At 29.3% G+C, this 16,093-nt stretch overlaps 1 protein-coding gene across 1 annotated transcript in view; it reads left to right on the forward strand.

The window, feature by feature from the left end:
• The first annotated feature begins 316 nt into the window (after positions 1-316).
• The window catches only part of bif (protein phosphatase 1-binding protein bifocal), a 111,193-nt gene continuing 95,416 nt past the window's right edge, over positions 317-16,093 (forward strand). The window contains exon 1 of the mRNA XM_075372285.1: positions 317-3,390. Coding sequence (XP_075228400.1) covers positions 814-3,390 — 2,577 coding nt within the window. The 5' untranslated portion in view covers positions 317-813. The remainder of the gene's footprint in view (positions 3,391-16,093) is intronic.

The raw sequence follows: 16,093 nt of genomic DNA on the forward strand, positions 1-16,093 counted from the left end.
TAATTACAGGAATAAACAACATGAATACATAGGGCAGTGGATGTCTTTGATAACCTTTTATAGATGTTTTAAAATAATTATTTAGAAAATTGACATGTAGCACTCACACTTACAAAACTCTTTATATTTTTAAATGTCTAAATTCCCCGCGTCAACTTATTCTGTCATTTGACACAGAAACTTACTGATAAGAAGTATAGATAGCAGCATAATTCTGTTAAGTAACAAATGATTGCTGAAAGTAAAACACAAATCTGGCATACACGTTTACTTTTAAGTTACTTCATTACGAATTATAATTACGTTCAGTTTAATACAATTTTTTTTTACTGACAGGGACATTCAAAGCTGAATAAATTTCTGCATTGTGATTTCTGGATCAAGGTTGTTGACATTATCCTACGCATGCTCGGCCTCAGATCGTTCCGTAGGTTACCAGTAGATAGCAGAGAATGTGTTAGGATAGAATATATGTGCATGACTTCGGCGATATGTTTGTAATTAAAAGTGAAATATTTGTCAGTTAGCGATAAGTACATAGTCGAAAAGATTACGTGAGTGGTTGAGATGTTAGTCACGTTTTAAAGTGTTTGCGAGTATTTTGATATACAAGATTATTTATTTATTGCTAACCTACGGTCATTCAATATGGGAAGTGGGTGCAGTAAGCATGTTGTGTAATACGTATTCTGTTTTCGTCCGGTATTATTTTTATTGTAGCATTGTATGCGTATTCATGTAAATACAGATTGACAGCTGTTAAAATCAAGTGGGGAGAACAAGCCTCCTTATCGGCCGCGCAGGATATAGATAATGGCAGCTTCGAATTCGCAGGAAAACAACAACGGATTGTTAGATCAAAGTATTCCACAGTGGAAACGGGAACTGATTTTAAAACGTCGTGCATTAGGGAGGACACTACAAGCTGGCAACGTTTGTATGAAACTGACTTGTCCCACTACTACTGCTGCAGTCGGCAGGAACGATGAATCTGTAGGAGCAGGTGCTAGTATTGCTGAGAACGTGAGCGGTAAGCAGCAACGTACATCCAGTGTAACGACTGTTTCGAGCAAGAGCTCGCTGGACCAAAACGAAGCGGACTTTCACCCCAGCTGTTCTTCCTTCACTACGGGTTCAGTCTCGAACATGCGGTTAGTGGAAGTGGATCGCCGTCATGATGGTACTAATGATTTAGTTTGTGGTGGTGTTTCGGCAACAAATAAGGTTATGTTAGATAATAATTGTGCTTTTACGTGTATTGTTAATAACAAAATGGGGGAAGAAAAATCTATTATAATAAAACGCCCCAGTGGTGGTTCTTCGAAAACAATTATAGATAGTAATAATAAATATAGCAATTCTAAACGTAAACATAGACATGCTTCTGTTAATAGTGTCAGTGAAAATAAAACACCTGAAGAAGAAGACGATGAATTTCAATCGGATTCAAGCGAGGAATTAAAATACGGTCCAGGTATAGTCAGTAAATTAAAAACAAAGTATTTAAGCATGACGTTAAGGGAAAATCAGAAAAGGGGTGTTAGACCTTCACTTTCAAATTTAAGAAGAGCAGCTAGTTTAGAAAATATGTTGGAAGATGATATAAAAACTCAACAAAATCTTACAGTTTCATCTCCAAGAAGTGTTAACCCCCCTGATTCCAACAATAAATATAGTGATATCAGTAAAATAAATAATAGTAATAAGACTGTGAGTAGAAGTGCTGTTGTATCATATCCTTACGGTTTTAATCGAGTAACATCTGGCCGTCGCAATGTTGAATCTATTATGAAAAGGGCTTGTTCTATGGACACTTTACTTAACAGTGATACTAGGTCTATTCATTCTAATAGTAAATCTGTGATTATGAGGTTAAACAGTAAAACAGGCGTAAATAAGGATAAGGCAGTTGGCAATAAAAGAAATATAGCTTCTGTTGCAAATGAGGATTTAATTATTGTTGAAAATTCTAGTAAAGATAATTGTAATTCACAGTTGAGTGATGAATTTAAAACAACCACCCTGCAGCAACAGAGTAGAAATTTAAAAAATAATAAATGTGTTGAAGAAAAAGAGCTTCCACCTCCTGATGTTGTTAAACAGACATTAAAAAAGTTTGAAAGTGTGCCGAGGAGTAAAACGGTTACAATACTTAATAAAACAAAAACAGAATCTGGTCAAAATAGCAACAAACCATTACGAATGACAAGTTCTTCGATCAGTAATAATTCTAAGGATAAACATGTAAACAAACCTGTGTTATCGCCAAAACCAGTGTTGAGTCCAGAAAAACGTTCTTCATCAAATAAAATAAGGCCTACATCACCTAGGAAGAGCATAAAAACTGAGAATGAAAGCAATCGAAATAATGTTACTACTAGTCAACAAAAAAATAATTTTAATAACTTTAATGATGAAAGTTGCAGGAAATCAGAGGAAGTGATAGCAGCTGCGGTCAATAGTGCTGTGATAAGTGATAAGAAACAACCACAACAACAGACTTCCTCATTTAGTAATATTAATAATGCGCAGAATGTGTCACCAGTTGTTCATGTTGTGTCAAATGATAACTTTACAGATACTAATGTAATTGTAGAACAGAAGTTAACAAAAGTGGTAGATGATGATTCTTCCACCATTGCAAGTTTTACATCATTTTCACCTTTAGTTGATACTGATGATTCTAATGAGAGTGATCTGTCAGTTGCTGTATCAAAGTGTGTATCGCAGACAGCATTAGAAAATATTAGGAAAGGAGGTACGTCTGTGAAATTCAATTTTAAAACGGATGACAGTAGTGATACTAATGGTAGTAGTGTTGTTACAAAATCATATTTACCAGTTTGTAGAGACCCTCCAACTCCTCAAGCAACAAATACAGCATTATTGACATCACAAATATCTCCGGTATCCAAAGTTTTAAAAACAGCATTGAAACAACAAGATGCTTTGCCAGTTTCAGCAACACCTCAGGTGAAACAGGTTGGTGTTATAAGGCCTATGTTAAGTTCTAAAATTCATCAAAATTTATCAACCGTTCCTGTTAAATCAACAGGTAATTTAACCAATTTAGAAATTGAAAAGAATTTAATTAACCGTGTTAAATCTATTGATCAACCTGTCAGTAAAGTAGTTGTAGCGATTAAAACTTTACCGGATTCAGTTGTTCTCAGTTCTGTGCAATCTGATTTATCATCTAATAAAAATTTTCCAGTTCCTGCTACAAGAATGGCAAACAGTGAAATTAAAAATCGAGGATTGTGGTCTGATAAAAAGTCATGGCACCAAAGTCAGAATACTATGATATTTAACTTCAGTAATCGGAAGGAAATCCCAGACTACATTGAAAATGATGGACTTATCCTTAAAGGAGCACGGGATCGCCCAAAGGTAAAGATCTATTTGTACTTTTTAAAATCTCATTAATTTTTGTTGTAGTAATAATAGCCTGTATAATTTTGTTTTATATTTCTGGTGATATTTATTTTATTATGTCATATAACTATGCTATTTTTCTAATCGAATTGTGCAATATTTCTGCATTATCAGATTCTAATCATTAACAAGAGAATCCCCAAAAATATTTCTTATAAAAGCTGTTCAAAATTTTATTGCTTTGTCTAAAAAAATATTTTCTTATTAAAAACAACCTTAATTAGACATAATGAAGAATGAAACTTTCATCAGAAGAGTACTGTAGTCTTTTTTACAATTTTTAAATTGGTTCAAAGAAGTAATTTTTAATTATTCTTTTTTTTTTGTTTGAAGTATTTTTGTAAATTCCATCATCAATGAAAAAGTGACAAAATTTGTTTCTACCATATATTGTGCTAGAGCACATGTTTAAAAAAAAATTACAAAACCATAAACAAAAACACATAACCAAAATTCATTTGTACAACAAAATACCAATTACATAAAATAAAATATTTATTGCACTTTTAAAAAACATTAGCTTTCAAATTTCCTTGTAATTTGAAAATGAATCATAGTTTTTGGTAATTTTAAAATGTTATCGCATCATATTCTGTCGTATTATTAAGGTGTTAAAAATTGTTAAATTAAAATTTGCTCTCTGAGTTGTATGAAATTTATATTTTGATTGATTAAATTTTTCCTTGTAAAATATATTGTGAATGAATAAACTCAAAAAAAAAAACTACTTGTCCAAAGACGCGAAGAGACCTCCACCAAAATTTTTTAAGTTTAAAATGTAGCTCAGATCTCGATCAAGGATTAAGTTAAATTTACAGGTCCATTTTATATTAATAAATTTAATCATGATCAGTGAATTTCATTTAATAAATAAATATTTTGTTTATTCTGTATATAATTAAACATAACATAATTTATTCTTTGTTCAGAATTAATGAATTATTTGTGTGTAATCATATATACAAATCATATCAGGATTGCTAATTGCACTATAGAGGTAAAAAAAAAGGTATTTTCCTTGAAGGATCAAGGAAAATAATTAGTAAAGTCTGATCTTATTAACATCGCAAAAAAAAAAATTATATATATATGTGAAGTATTAGTGAAGCAAATATGTGAAGATAAATAAGTAAAATCAGTACATAATAAAATAACAATAGGTATTAATTAAAATTAAGTAGTATGTTAAATGAGAATGCAGATAATTGAGCTTTTATTTGAAATTAACTTATTATAGTATTCAATGTACTGAATGTGAAGAAAAAATTAAACACTAATAAATTTTTTCAGATCATTATAATTTAGAACTGCATAAATTACAATTACAGACACAATAATTCTTGATAAGATTTGCAGAAAGTAATGGTTCTTTATTTGTTTTTTCAATTTGTTATTTTATTTAAAATATTATTAGAAAAATAGTGACAACAGGTTACTACAGTCTTTGGATTATAAAATATTTTTATTTTTTGATGACAGTTTTCAAGATTTATAAATATGAATAATATTAAAAAAAGTTGTAAACTTAAAAGAATCATTTTTCAATACTTCCTTAAATTTTACATTTTTCTAAGTTGATGTCAAATTAAAAACAACTATCAACATATAGGGTGCATACATAAATAATTCAAATTTTAAATAAGTGAAAATTAATATTTTTGTTGTTTTTTTAGCACATTTCTTTAGGTCACAGTTTTATTATCTATTTCTAATTTAATTTCGTAATATAAAAATAATGTCTTTGACTACCATTAGAAGTTTAATTTTAAAAAATGAATTTGTCTGTTTGCTTATGCATTGTTGAATGAAAAATGTGAGAGCAGTGTAATTTTTATTGATAACTTAGTTATCTTAAATTATATCCATCCTTAGATGGAATAGAATAAATTATTAATTATATACAGAATTGAAATATAATATAAATCATTTTGAAGCTTACTTTGTCAGTAGAGTTGTAGGATTAGGAGTGTTGTTAATGATGTATGTCTTCAAAAAACTAAAAAAAAATCTGGAAGGAGATTTTCAACATTTTTGAAGATTAAAAATTAAATAAATAAATGATTTAATTACAAGTTAAATAAATATGATTTGAGAGAATATTTTGATTAAAATTATTGAGTTTTAGTGAAAATGGCATTTTGTGAAGATTCCATATATTCAGAGTTAAAATTGAAATAAGCCTCGATATAACTGTTTCTTGTGTAGAAATTTTTGTTATCAGAAATCAAAAAAACTTTATTTTTTCCCCTTAAATAATTGTTAATGTTATTTGTTCTTTCTACTTACTTGTTGATGTTACTTCAGAATATCTCATCCTTTGCATACTTCTAATACTGTTTTTTTTTTGTTTGAGTTTGACCATTCTTTGACTTGTTTGTGAGTTTCTTAATTGTCTTTAAGATTAGATGGTGTTTTCTTAATTATTTTATTATATGTTAGTATTGTTTTCTTCCATATTATATTTGATTGGTGATAAAGGTTTTGTATATTTACACAGTTTTTGGGTGATAAGATTCAGAATAATTCTTTTATAAATTATATTATAAATCTGATGTAAGGGGTGCTTTATTTATTTATGCTCTCAATTACACTCTGATACCCTTTGCAGTTTGGTGTACTTTGTTTTCATTAAGGAAAGCTGAATCTTGTAGATGTAAATAAATGCCTAGGCTGACTGGAATTTGAATCTGAAACCTTTCAGATGAAAGATCAGAAATATATTACCACTTTACCATGGAGATGGGTGGCGATTAGTTGATCAGATTATTTTGTTTTTTTTTTTTATAAAATGGAAATAATGTAGAAAATAATTTGTAATTTGTATTTTTATTTTCAAGTAAAAATGATAAAAACTTTATCAGAATTGCTAACGTTTCCTATAAATTAAACTTTATCAAAGACTGGTTCTGGGAGCACCATATTGTGCTTTTGATCTATGGGTTATATTTTGAAGGTACTTCCTTGTTTTCATTGTGATCAAAGCATGTGTATAATTTAAATTATATTTATTCATTTGAACATTAATATTGTCTTGGTGTGTTTGTATATTTTGACTTAAACACGCCATAAAAGTACTTTTTAAATAAACAAATACAATATAAACTACAAACTCTTTCACAGTTCACAAAGTAACAGTGATCTTTCAGAACAGTGTTGTATCCAGTGGCATAATAATCGATGTTCTCAGCAACAGTTGCGAAATTGCATGATATAGAATGAAAGTTAGTTCAGATTCTTTCAGTTTATAACTTTTTACGTTCTTTTTAATAGTACTGGATTCAGCCTTAAAACCATTTTGTATTTTTATTTTTGGGCGTGAAGTATCTTGAATAACTAAATTAAAATTTTTACTAAGTGTGTTTTCAATTTATATTTGTTACAACTACATTATGCTTAAAAATTACTGAATGAAATCTTATGAAGTTGAATGCATACATGCATATTTTTAATCTTTGTTTACATGCTGATGTTCGTATATTTATTATTTTTTATTTCCAGAACATTTGTAAAATTGGATGCTAGTTTAATTCTTCCTACCGCAGTATACTGGTGACATTAAATTCATATCCAATCAACAATAATTTGATGTATACTGGAAATTATGGTTAGCATTGTCTCAAAACAGATTTCATAATTGATGATCATAGAAACTTCTTATCTGTGTGATATTACTTCTACATATAGAAGAAAAATAAATATACATATATAAGAAAATAAAAGTATTGTAGGTCTAGAAAAAATTTGAACTAAGTTCAAATTTTTTTTTGTAAATTATATTTTTAAAAATTATTTTTGTTTTTAGTGAGCCTTTTGAATGGATAACACTTATTACTACGTTGTTTAAGATATATTTAGGAAAGGAATACATGTCATCCCTTCTAGGAGAAAATTATCTTTATCTTCTTGATCTGCGATCATATATTTTTTTTTTAAATTAAAAGGGAGGTTCATTGTTGATATCTTTTAAAATATTCAAACTTCATTTAATTTTCAATCACATGTTATTAAATATTGCTAGTAGTTAGTCTCTATAGCCTCGCTTTTCAGCTTGCTTGGTTGACATAAAAAAAGCTTCAGTTATTATCCATATCACTGTTTCCCTTTCATTCATGGTTTTCATACTTAAATTTCTAGGATATGCTTGAATTGTTAAAAATTTATTTATTGTATTTCTAATATTTTGAGTTTTCTCAAGAAAGAATGAAAATGAAATCTTAATTTATTTAAAATATTACCTGGTTTGTCTATTATTGTTGTTTTAATAGCTTTCTCTATGTACTTTGATGATTCAATATTTTTTGAGAAAGTGATATAGAAAAGTAGATGTATTATAATTTAATATTTCGATTTCTTATCATTTTAGTTATGATATACCTGTTTAATTTTGGTATATTTCTGATCATATAAATAATTAAGTAGTAGTTATTGATAACACGTAACCACTTTACCAGTTATCAGTTTTTACTTCTTAGATATTATTTGAGTTGTTTAATTTATTACCTATTAAAAGTCATTACTGTAGGCTTATTAATGCTTTAAATTCTGCCATATCTAATCTTTATTTAATTTATCTATTAAAAAATGAAAGTTCCTTTAGAAATGGTATTCTTTTGTTTTTCTGTATGTACCTAAGAATTTATAAATTGTCACCATTGCCAGTAGAGTAAAATGAGTAGTTGAGCAATACTCAGCTCTGATGTGGAAGTCGACTCATGTAATTAAAACTCAATTATGACTCTTATAACTTATAAAACTCATAAACTTAAACTCATTAAACTTAATTATGACTCATGTCATTTATTGTTTTTGGATTTTAATTTTTTCCTTGTTGTAGATCATGTGTATTATATCTCATAATTATGTGATAACATTTATTTTACAGTAAAAAATTGAATTATACCATGTATCGATAAACTCTTCTATTTCTAATTACTTAAAATAACATAAAACAAGATTTTTTTGTGGAGAGTAATATATGTTTATATTTATGCTGTAGATAAATGGAATATACCTTTTTCATTTTTATGGTGGTTATTGTAAGGGGATATCTTTAATCGGTATTATGTGCTAGGGTAACACAGAAGACTTGACTTCCTGTACAAGTCAGTTAGGAGTTGGTTTGAGGCCCATCTGAACCAGTTATATTCGAATGCTAAAAGATAATTGATATCATCTTCCTGCCACAATTATTTTGATTAAACGCTACTCATTTTGTGTTCCCGATTTGTAACATATTATAAAGTATTTTGACTGTATGAATTTAAATGGGTTGGTCCAATAAAGAATAAATAAAGATTATTTAGAGCATTCCAAAATTTTTTAAAGATTAGTTAAACTTATATTTTTTGATAATTTACTAGTTTCTTTTCATCTAATATTTTTTTTTTAACCAATACGTGATTGATTTCTGATTTGTTTGCTTGTTTTAATTGAATAAAAAAAGTACAACTTGTTTCTGATGCACGGCTTAGACACACGTATGCACACAACTTAATATAAAATATTTATCATTTTATTTAAATATAATATTTTTTCGTTTATTTAATTCAATGATTCTAACTAAAGCGCGCGCGCACACCGTATTTTATTCACGCGGGAGTGGCGGTACTAGCGGCGACGATCGGTACTAACTAAACTAATGTAATTTCACAACTTACTTAGAACAAATTTCGCTTGTACGATCGGCAGACCGGTGTAGCCTTGAGGCTTAACGGATCGAGTTCGAGACCCAGCCAGACCGCGTTACTTCGTTTCGCTTTAAATATTATTCATTTATTTTATTCTACCGCTCACCTGTGACATAAAAAGATGGCAGGCGACTACAACAGCATTTTCTGCGGTGGGGGTGCGATTTTGCAAAAATTCTTTTTGAAAATATTGTTATTTTTTAATTGTTAACAAATACGCTTAAGAAAAATATGACCTTAAGCGAAATCTCGAGATACTGAGGGTGGATGACCTTGCTCTACAGCCTCACTCCCTTGATCTTTCAAGTTGAAAATTTATTGGGATCATTGCCTCATATATATAAAAGTAATCTGACAAAGTTTGGTTAAAATCGGTCTAGTTGTTCGGGAAATATAAGGCGATTTAGAGGCAAACACTGAACACACGTACTTAAGAACATTAACATCCAGAAAATTTCCATCGATTTTTTGGGTTCCTTAGGTGTCAAAACGTCGAAGATCCGATGAAAACCGCATGTGCCCAAATTGGACCGATTACAATACTTTGTCTTCTAGAGATATAGAGATATAGTGCTGCTATCTAGATGGGAAAGTTAAAGTAAAATGCTATAAACATTTATAAACAACAGAAGTGAGATTTTGCTTTTTTTATTTTCATTTTTTGACTTTGGTTTTTCAAAAATTTAATTAATGCTAAAAAAAGGTATCCAAAATTTTAATCCATTACAACAGTTTTCTTATAGTGTTTTATATTTTTATACTTACGAAAGTAAAATAAATAATTTATTGTATAGATTGACATCTTGCTAGAAAAGAGGAAAAGTTGAGGAGTTAAGATGAGGTCTACAGTTATACCTCTGTTCTGTACTTCTGGCTACCTTTTAAATGGATATCCCTGTACTAATTTCCCGCAGTGTACACTCAACTGCTACAATTAATTTAAATTATCTATTGGAACCGATTTATCAAGTGTCACACCGGCTGTTGACATGTTTTGTTAGTTTTTTCTTTATTTTTATTTTTGAGGTAACTCAAAAAAAGATATTGAATTTTTTTTAGGACTACAATGTTTTGTAAGCGGATAGTAGTTTTATTATTTAACTTAGAACGCAACGTATTTTCTTTGTTCGATACAGTTTAATAATTAAATTTAGTATCTTCAGAAATACAAAATAAATACTGATTTATTAAAAGTAATCTCATATTTAAAAATAGTTTTTTTTATGTATTAGTTTAATGCGTAAAGCCACCAGTCGCATTTTTTTGTAAATACTTTAATTAAATGAACAAAAATCCGGTTTATTGAACACAATTTTATTCGTTAGGGTTCATCCTTAATTTGTTTCTTCTGATATTACTACATTCCACATTTTAGTGGTTCCCTTTATCTCAAAACAGTCATTCGTTCTTATTAGTAATTTATATAAATTTATTTAAGGACTGTTCTGTTTAGAATTTATCATTTATTATGTTATTAGAATTTTTGAATTGATTATTGCTTTTAAATTCAGTATTATAATCGTTTTGTGTTGAGGATAGAGGATGTAGAGGATAGACTTCTGTTTTCCTCTTTCGGTTTTTCACTTTTAAATTATTTTTGTGTAATCCTAAAATAAGGAAGGAAATTATTAATATTTGATAAGAGATTGTTTATTTTTTATTCATTGTTACTTTTTATGGTTTTTTATAAGTAGTTTATTCAAATAAAAAACCTTTCTGTTATACGTATTTATGATTTGTGTACGTGTGTTTCGGTAACTTTTTTTTATTATAATGGAAATGTTTTTATTTAAAAACATAATAATAAGTCTGTATCTACCGATAATCTTTATTTATAAAAATGTTAAGTTCGTTTGTGTACGCTTCAAAAACTCAAATTGTTCTGCACCGATTGAGCTCAAATTTTAGCACGATATATAACCCGCATCAAAGATTGTTTTTATCTATTTCTCACGACAGTTACTGGACATTGGAAACGAACAGCTGCCAGTTGATGAGACGTCTAGACGAATATCATTTCCTGATAATTTTTGTAATTTAGTAACATTGAAAGAAGAACTGATGGAAAAAGTATTTCCTGATATTCAAATTAATCATAGAAATCACGATTGGTTCAGTGAACGAGCTATCCTTGCCGCAAAGAATAAAGATGTCTATCAACTTAATAATGTTATTCAATCCAGGATTCAAAGTGAGGAAAATACATATAAGTCGATAGACACCGTTGTGGAAGCAGATGAAGTAGTTAGTTAATTATCCAACGGAATTTTTAAACTCACTTGATCTGCCAGGGATGCCACCACACATATTAAAATTGAAAATAGGTGTGCCAATTATCCTGTTGCGCAATATTAATCAGCCAAAACTCTGCAACGGCACGCGACTTGCAGTTAAGAAATTGATGAATAACGTAGTGGAAGCAGCGATTTTAACGGGGCCTTTCAAAGGTGAAGATGTCCTCATTCCTCGAATACCCATGATCTCGACCGATACACCATTTCAATTTAAAAGATTGCAATTCCCAATTCGATTGGCATTTGCAATCACAATCAATAAAGCTCAAGGTCAATTTTTAGAATTGTGTGGTTTAGATTTAGATCCGGATTGCTTCTCACATGGGACAACTGTATGTTGCGTGTTCCCGAGTCGGCAAACCAGATAGCCTGACAGTTTTGTCTACGCAGACAGTGGAAAATTTGAAATATTGTATATCCACAAGTATTGCAAAATTAAACTTCTATGAAACGTATGCTTTGTTTTGTTTCTCATTTCTCATCCATGCAACCACAACGTGCCACAGCGAAGCGTGGCAGGGTACAGCTAGTATAAATATAATTTTTATTGAATATTGAAAGATGAGATGTGAATTTTTTTTTCAAATAGAATTGTTTGAAACAATATATATTTACATTAAACATTAGTTTGAAAATTACCATTAATAAATAATTAAGTAGATATTACACATAATCTTTCTTGTTCCTATTTAGCCTCCGGTAATTACCTTTCAGATAATACTTCAGAGGATATATATGAGTGTAAATGAAGTGTGGTCTTGTACAATCTCAGTTCGATCATTCCTGAGATGTGTGGTTAATTGAAACCCAACCACCAAAGAACACCGATATCCACGCGATCTAGTATTCAAAATCCGTGTAAAAATAACTGACTTTACTAGGAATTGAACGCTGGAACTGTCAACTTCCAAATCAGCTGATTTGGGAAGACTTGTTCACCACTAGACCAACCCGGTGGGTTATTACCCATAATCGATCTCACTTTTAGGCATCCGAATAAATCACAACGGATTGGTTCGCAAGATGTTAAGAAATACAAATACGAATACAATACAAATACAAGTACAAATACAAATGTTAAGAAAGAAATACGCAGGGCCCGGACATTTGTTTTTTGTTGCTTGTTCTTTCTGATAGCAAATATGAGCGTATCGGTCCAATTGAACGGATTAGTTCTATGAAAAGGGGAAGAAATTTGGGTGTAAATATTCTTTTTTATTTTACTTAAGTTACTCTTTTAACCGTCTGACTATGTGTATGTTGTCTTATTAATTTCTTTGATTTCTAATAAGTTTATTAGAATGTTAAAGTTTACTTAATTAAATATTTTTTTTATTAATTGTAAAATTGTTATTTTCGACTGTTTGGTATTTTGGCTTCTAAATTACACGATGTCGGGTTCGTATCCCGGTAAGCGTCTGTTACTTTTTAAATCATTTGTTTTATGTAATATTCCCCATTAAAATATTTGAGTAAAATTCGATTTGGTTATGATAGTAATCTTTTTGATGTTTATGTGGAATTTAGTCCAAGGTAATTAGAATTTTACAGAAATTTATCTAAATGAAAAAAAAACACTTGGTAGTACAATTTTTTTTATAAAAGTGGTAAATTCCAGGTAGAGATAAAAATAAATTAAGATTTATTAAGTTTAAGACTTGATCGGTTTTTTTTTTTTTTAATGGATGAACTTTCAGGAACTACAAATTTCGTTAAATTCGAGGTTCCCGTTGATATGAAAACCCAGACAAACAAACTAAATATCGATAATTGAATTTCTTTGTAGATTTGTAAGAAAAGAGTTCCTAACATTTTGTAGGAAGAACTTAACATTTTATATAATTGTTTTAACATTTTTTTGTATAGATTTTTTAATAATTTGTAGATGCGAACGATGTTTTAGAAGGATATCCGTTGTAACAAAAGGTTAAATATCTTCTTTTTTTTAAGTATGTTGATATTATCACGGTATAGACTAATGTCCGGAAGAAGTTAATGTTTACATCGAAGAAGGAAGGAAGAAAGGAAAATGTAATTGCAAGAATATTTTCGATTTTGCGGTTTACTTCCACGTCCGATGTTTGTTATGTTGTAAGGCAGTTGCTTCTTGGATGGAAGGTCGTTGATATCAATTATTAAGTACATGTTTGTTTTAAAAATTATCATATACAATTCGTACACGATTATAAATTCGATAACAATATTTTTTAGTTTTTGTATTGATGTAAAAATAAAAATTCAGCTCCCGATTGTTTTTCAAGGATTATTATGTTATTGTTATTATTATTTTCTCCTCTGAATTGTAGTTTTTTTTAACTATTAATTCCGCGTGGCCTTTTAAAATGTCTAATCTTTCAGAATTTTTTTATCTGTTTATACGTGAAGCACGCGATTTTTTTGTAAACCACCAAGTTATCTTTTGTTTAAATTTACCATCTCTTTGTTATTTACGATTAATAACAAAATACAGTTAATTCTTTTTATGTAATTTAAAATTGTCTAAAAAGTAAATATTTTTTTTTTGTTGATTTTGCGACCTCATAGGATCACTTTAGTCCACTTTTTGGGCCAGTCCATTTTGTAATCGGTTCTTCTTATTTCCGAATCGTGTGAGTCGTTTTATTCCTGCTTCTTTTCTTTTTGCCCACTTTTTTGAGGCGTTCTGATCTTTGGCGTCTGTCGTCTGAATACACCCTGTTGGATTTGTTTTTGATTTTAGGTTCAAATGTTATCGTATTAGTTTTAATTAGTCGGTCGTATTTTCCAGATTTTGTGATTAGATCTTTGGAGATTCTCAACTCTTCCGTGTCTTTTCAGATTTCCTTTATCCATTTCGGTTTTGTTGTTCTTTCCCAGTATAAGTTAATTATTTGGTTTGTAAGTCTGGTGTTTTCTTGCCTAAGTAGGTGCCCCAAGAATGATATTCTTTTTTCCTGAAATTTCATTTTATTATTACAAAAAATGAAGTTCTGGTAACGATGTCGCTAAATTTTCCTAACGTTTGCTTAAACCTTAAAATTTAACTCGTCTCCGCTCGAGATTATTAAATTTAAAATTATTATTACTTTATGCATTTCCTATCGGAACCAAATTAATATTAAAAAAGGTCTATAATGATTGCACCACGAGATTAGTTTAATGAGATTGGGATGGATGGCTTACGTGTTGATGGATTTGAGGATGATGAAGTTGACAGGATTTGTGGAGGGTAAAGGATAGAGAGCGGTAGAGACTAATTATTGAGGAGGTCACAAGGGTCATCTCGGGCTGAGATGAAGAATGATTTTTTTAATTTTATTAAAAAAAATAAGTAAATAATAGTAGTAGGGTAATGGTTAAATATCACGATGAGTTCATAAAAAAGTAGTTAAAATATCAATGAAATTATTTTTGGATATGTAAAACGAAAAATTAATAGTCGTTATAAAAACTTTTCTTTCTTCTTTGTAAAGATTGAAATATTTATTATCTTAATAACGCCTCATTTAGAAAAAAAAAAAGAAGAGAGTCAATCAGTTGATTGACTCTCGGCAATCAGTTTGCCGAAACTGTAAAATATTTGAAAAATGTGAAGAAGTTCTGTTTTTAAAGGTAGAGAATTAGCATCCCCCTGCTCTCTGATAAAGTTTGAAACCGGTTTTTTGGAAAGGTATGTATATTTTTAAATTAAAACATTTCTTTAATATATTGTTTACACTACGTTGGATTTCTCGATGCGTGTAAAACATGAACTGTAAGAGGTACCGGTTAGAGCTGCTTTCTATGAGTGAAACCGATGTTCATTGTGCAGTTCTTGTGGTGCATAAAGTTTAGATGTTGGTTGTAGGGGTGAATAGCAACTGTATTTCAATGGATTTAGTATCAGAAATAAAAATAACAGCATAATATGTAAAAAGTAAATTATATAATTTAATTTCTCAGTTTTTAATAAGCCTGGTACGGGTTACTTGTTATTCTTCAGAATGGTTCTGTTGGTTTTGCGAGTGACTTGTTACTAACGCCGGGTCTTCTTTAACCATTGCGATTATGCCGTTTAACGTATATATTTATAGAGTCAATAAGTTAGTAAAAAAAAAGGAGAAAAAACTATACAATTTCATTTTTCTAAGATTAGGGAAGTTGGATTTTTTTGTAACTATTGATAAGTGTTGAGAATTGTTCTCCTCTAGATAATGTCTAATTTACACCTTGACTGCCATGAGTTCTACCATATAGAGTCTCACTTGTGTTAGTAATAGTCCACATGAAAAAATCTAATTCTTCCCAACTGACCGCTATACGTTTTCACAAACTACTAACTCGTATTTTAATTAGTTGTTTTTAATATCATATGATATTCCAGGTGGGATATCATGGGCAAAGAGTGACGCGTATTTTTTTTGTTGATATGTCTGTTTCATACAGTAGGAATATAACATATAAAACAGGATGTAATTGCAGTTGTTAGTTTCTTTTTGGCTAACTGCTACATAAAGTTTTTACAGATAAATAAAAGTACTAGCATAAAAAATATAAGATTTATCGACTAATAATTATTTATAGAAAAAATGTTATCAAAATTTAGTTTTTTATAAAATTAAAAAAAAAACTACATCAAAAATGTAAAAAAAGGATTAAGATATGTGAAAAATATAAAATATTCTGAGATATGCTATGTAATAATAATAATTACTACGA

This window comes from Lycorma delicatula, chromosome 7, assembly GCF_047948215.1.
Source record: "Lycorma delicatula isolate Av1 chromosome 7, ASM4794821v1, whole genome shotgun sequence".
Lineage (NCBI taxonomy): Eukaryota > Metazoa > Arthropoda > Insecta > Hemiptera > Fulgoridae > Lycorma > Lycorma delicatula.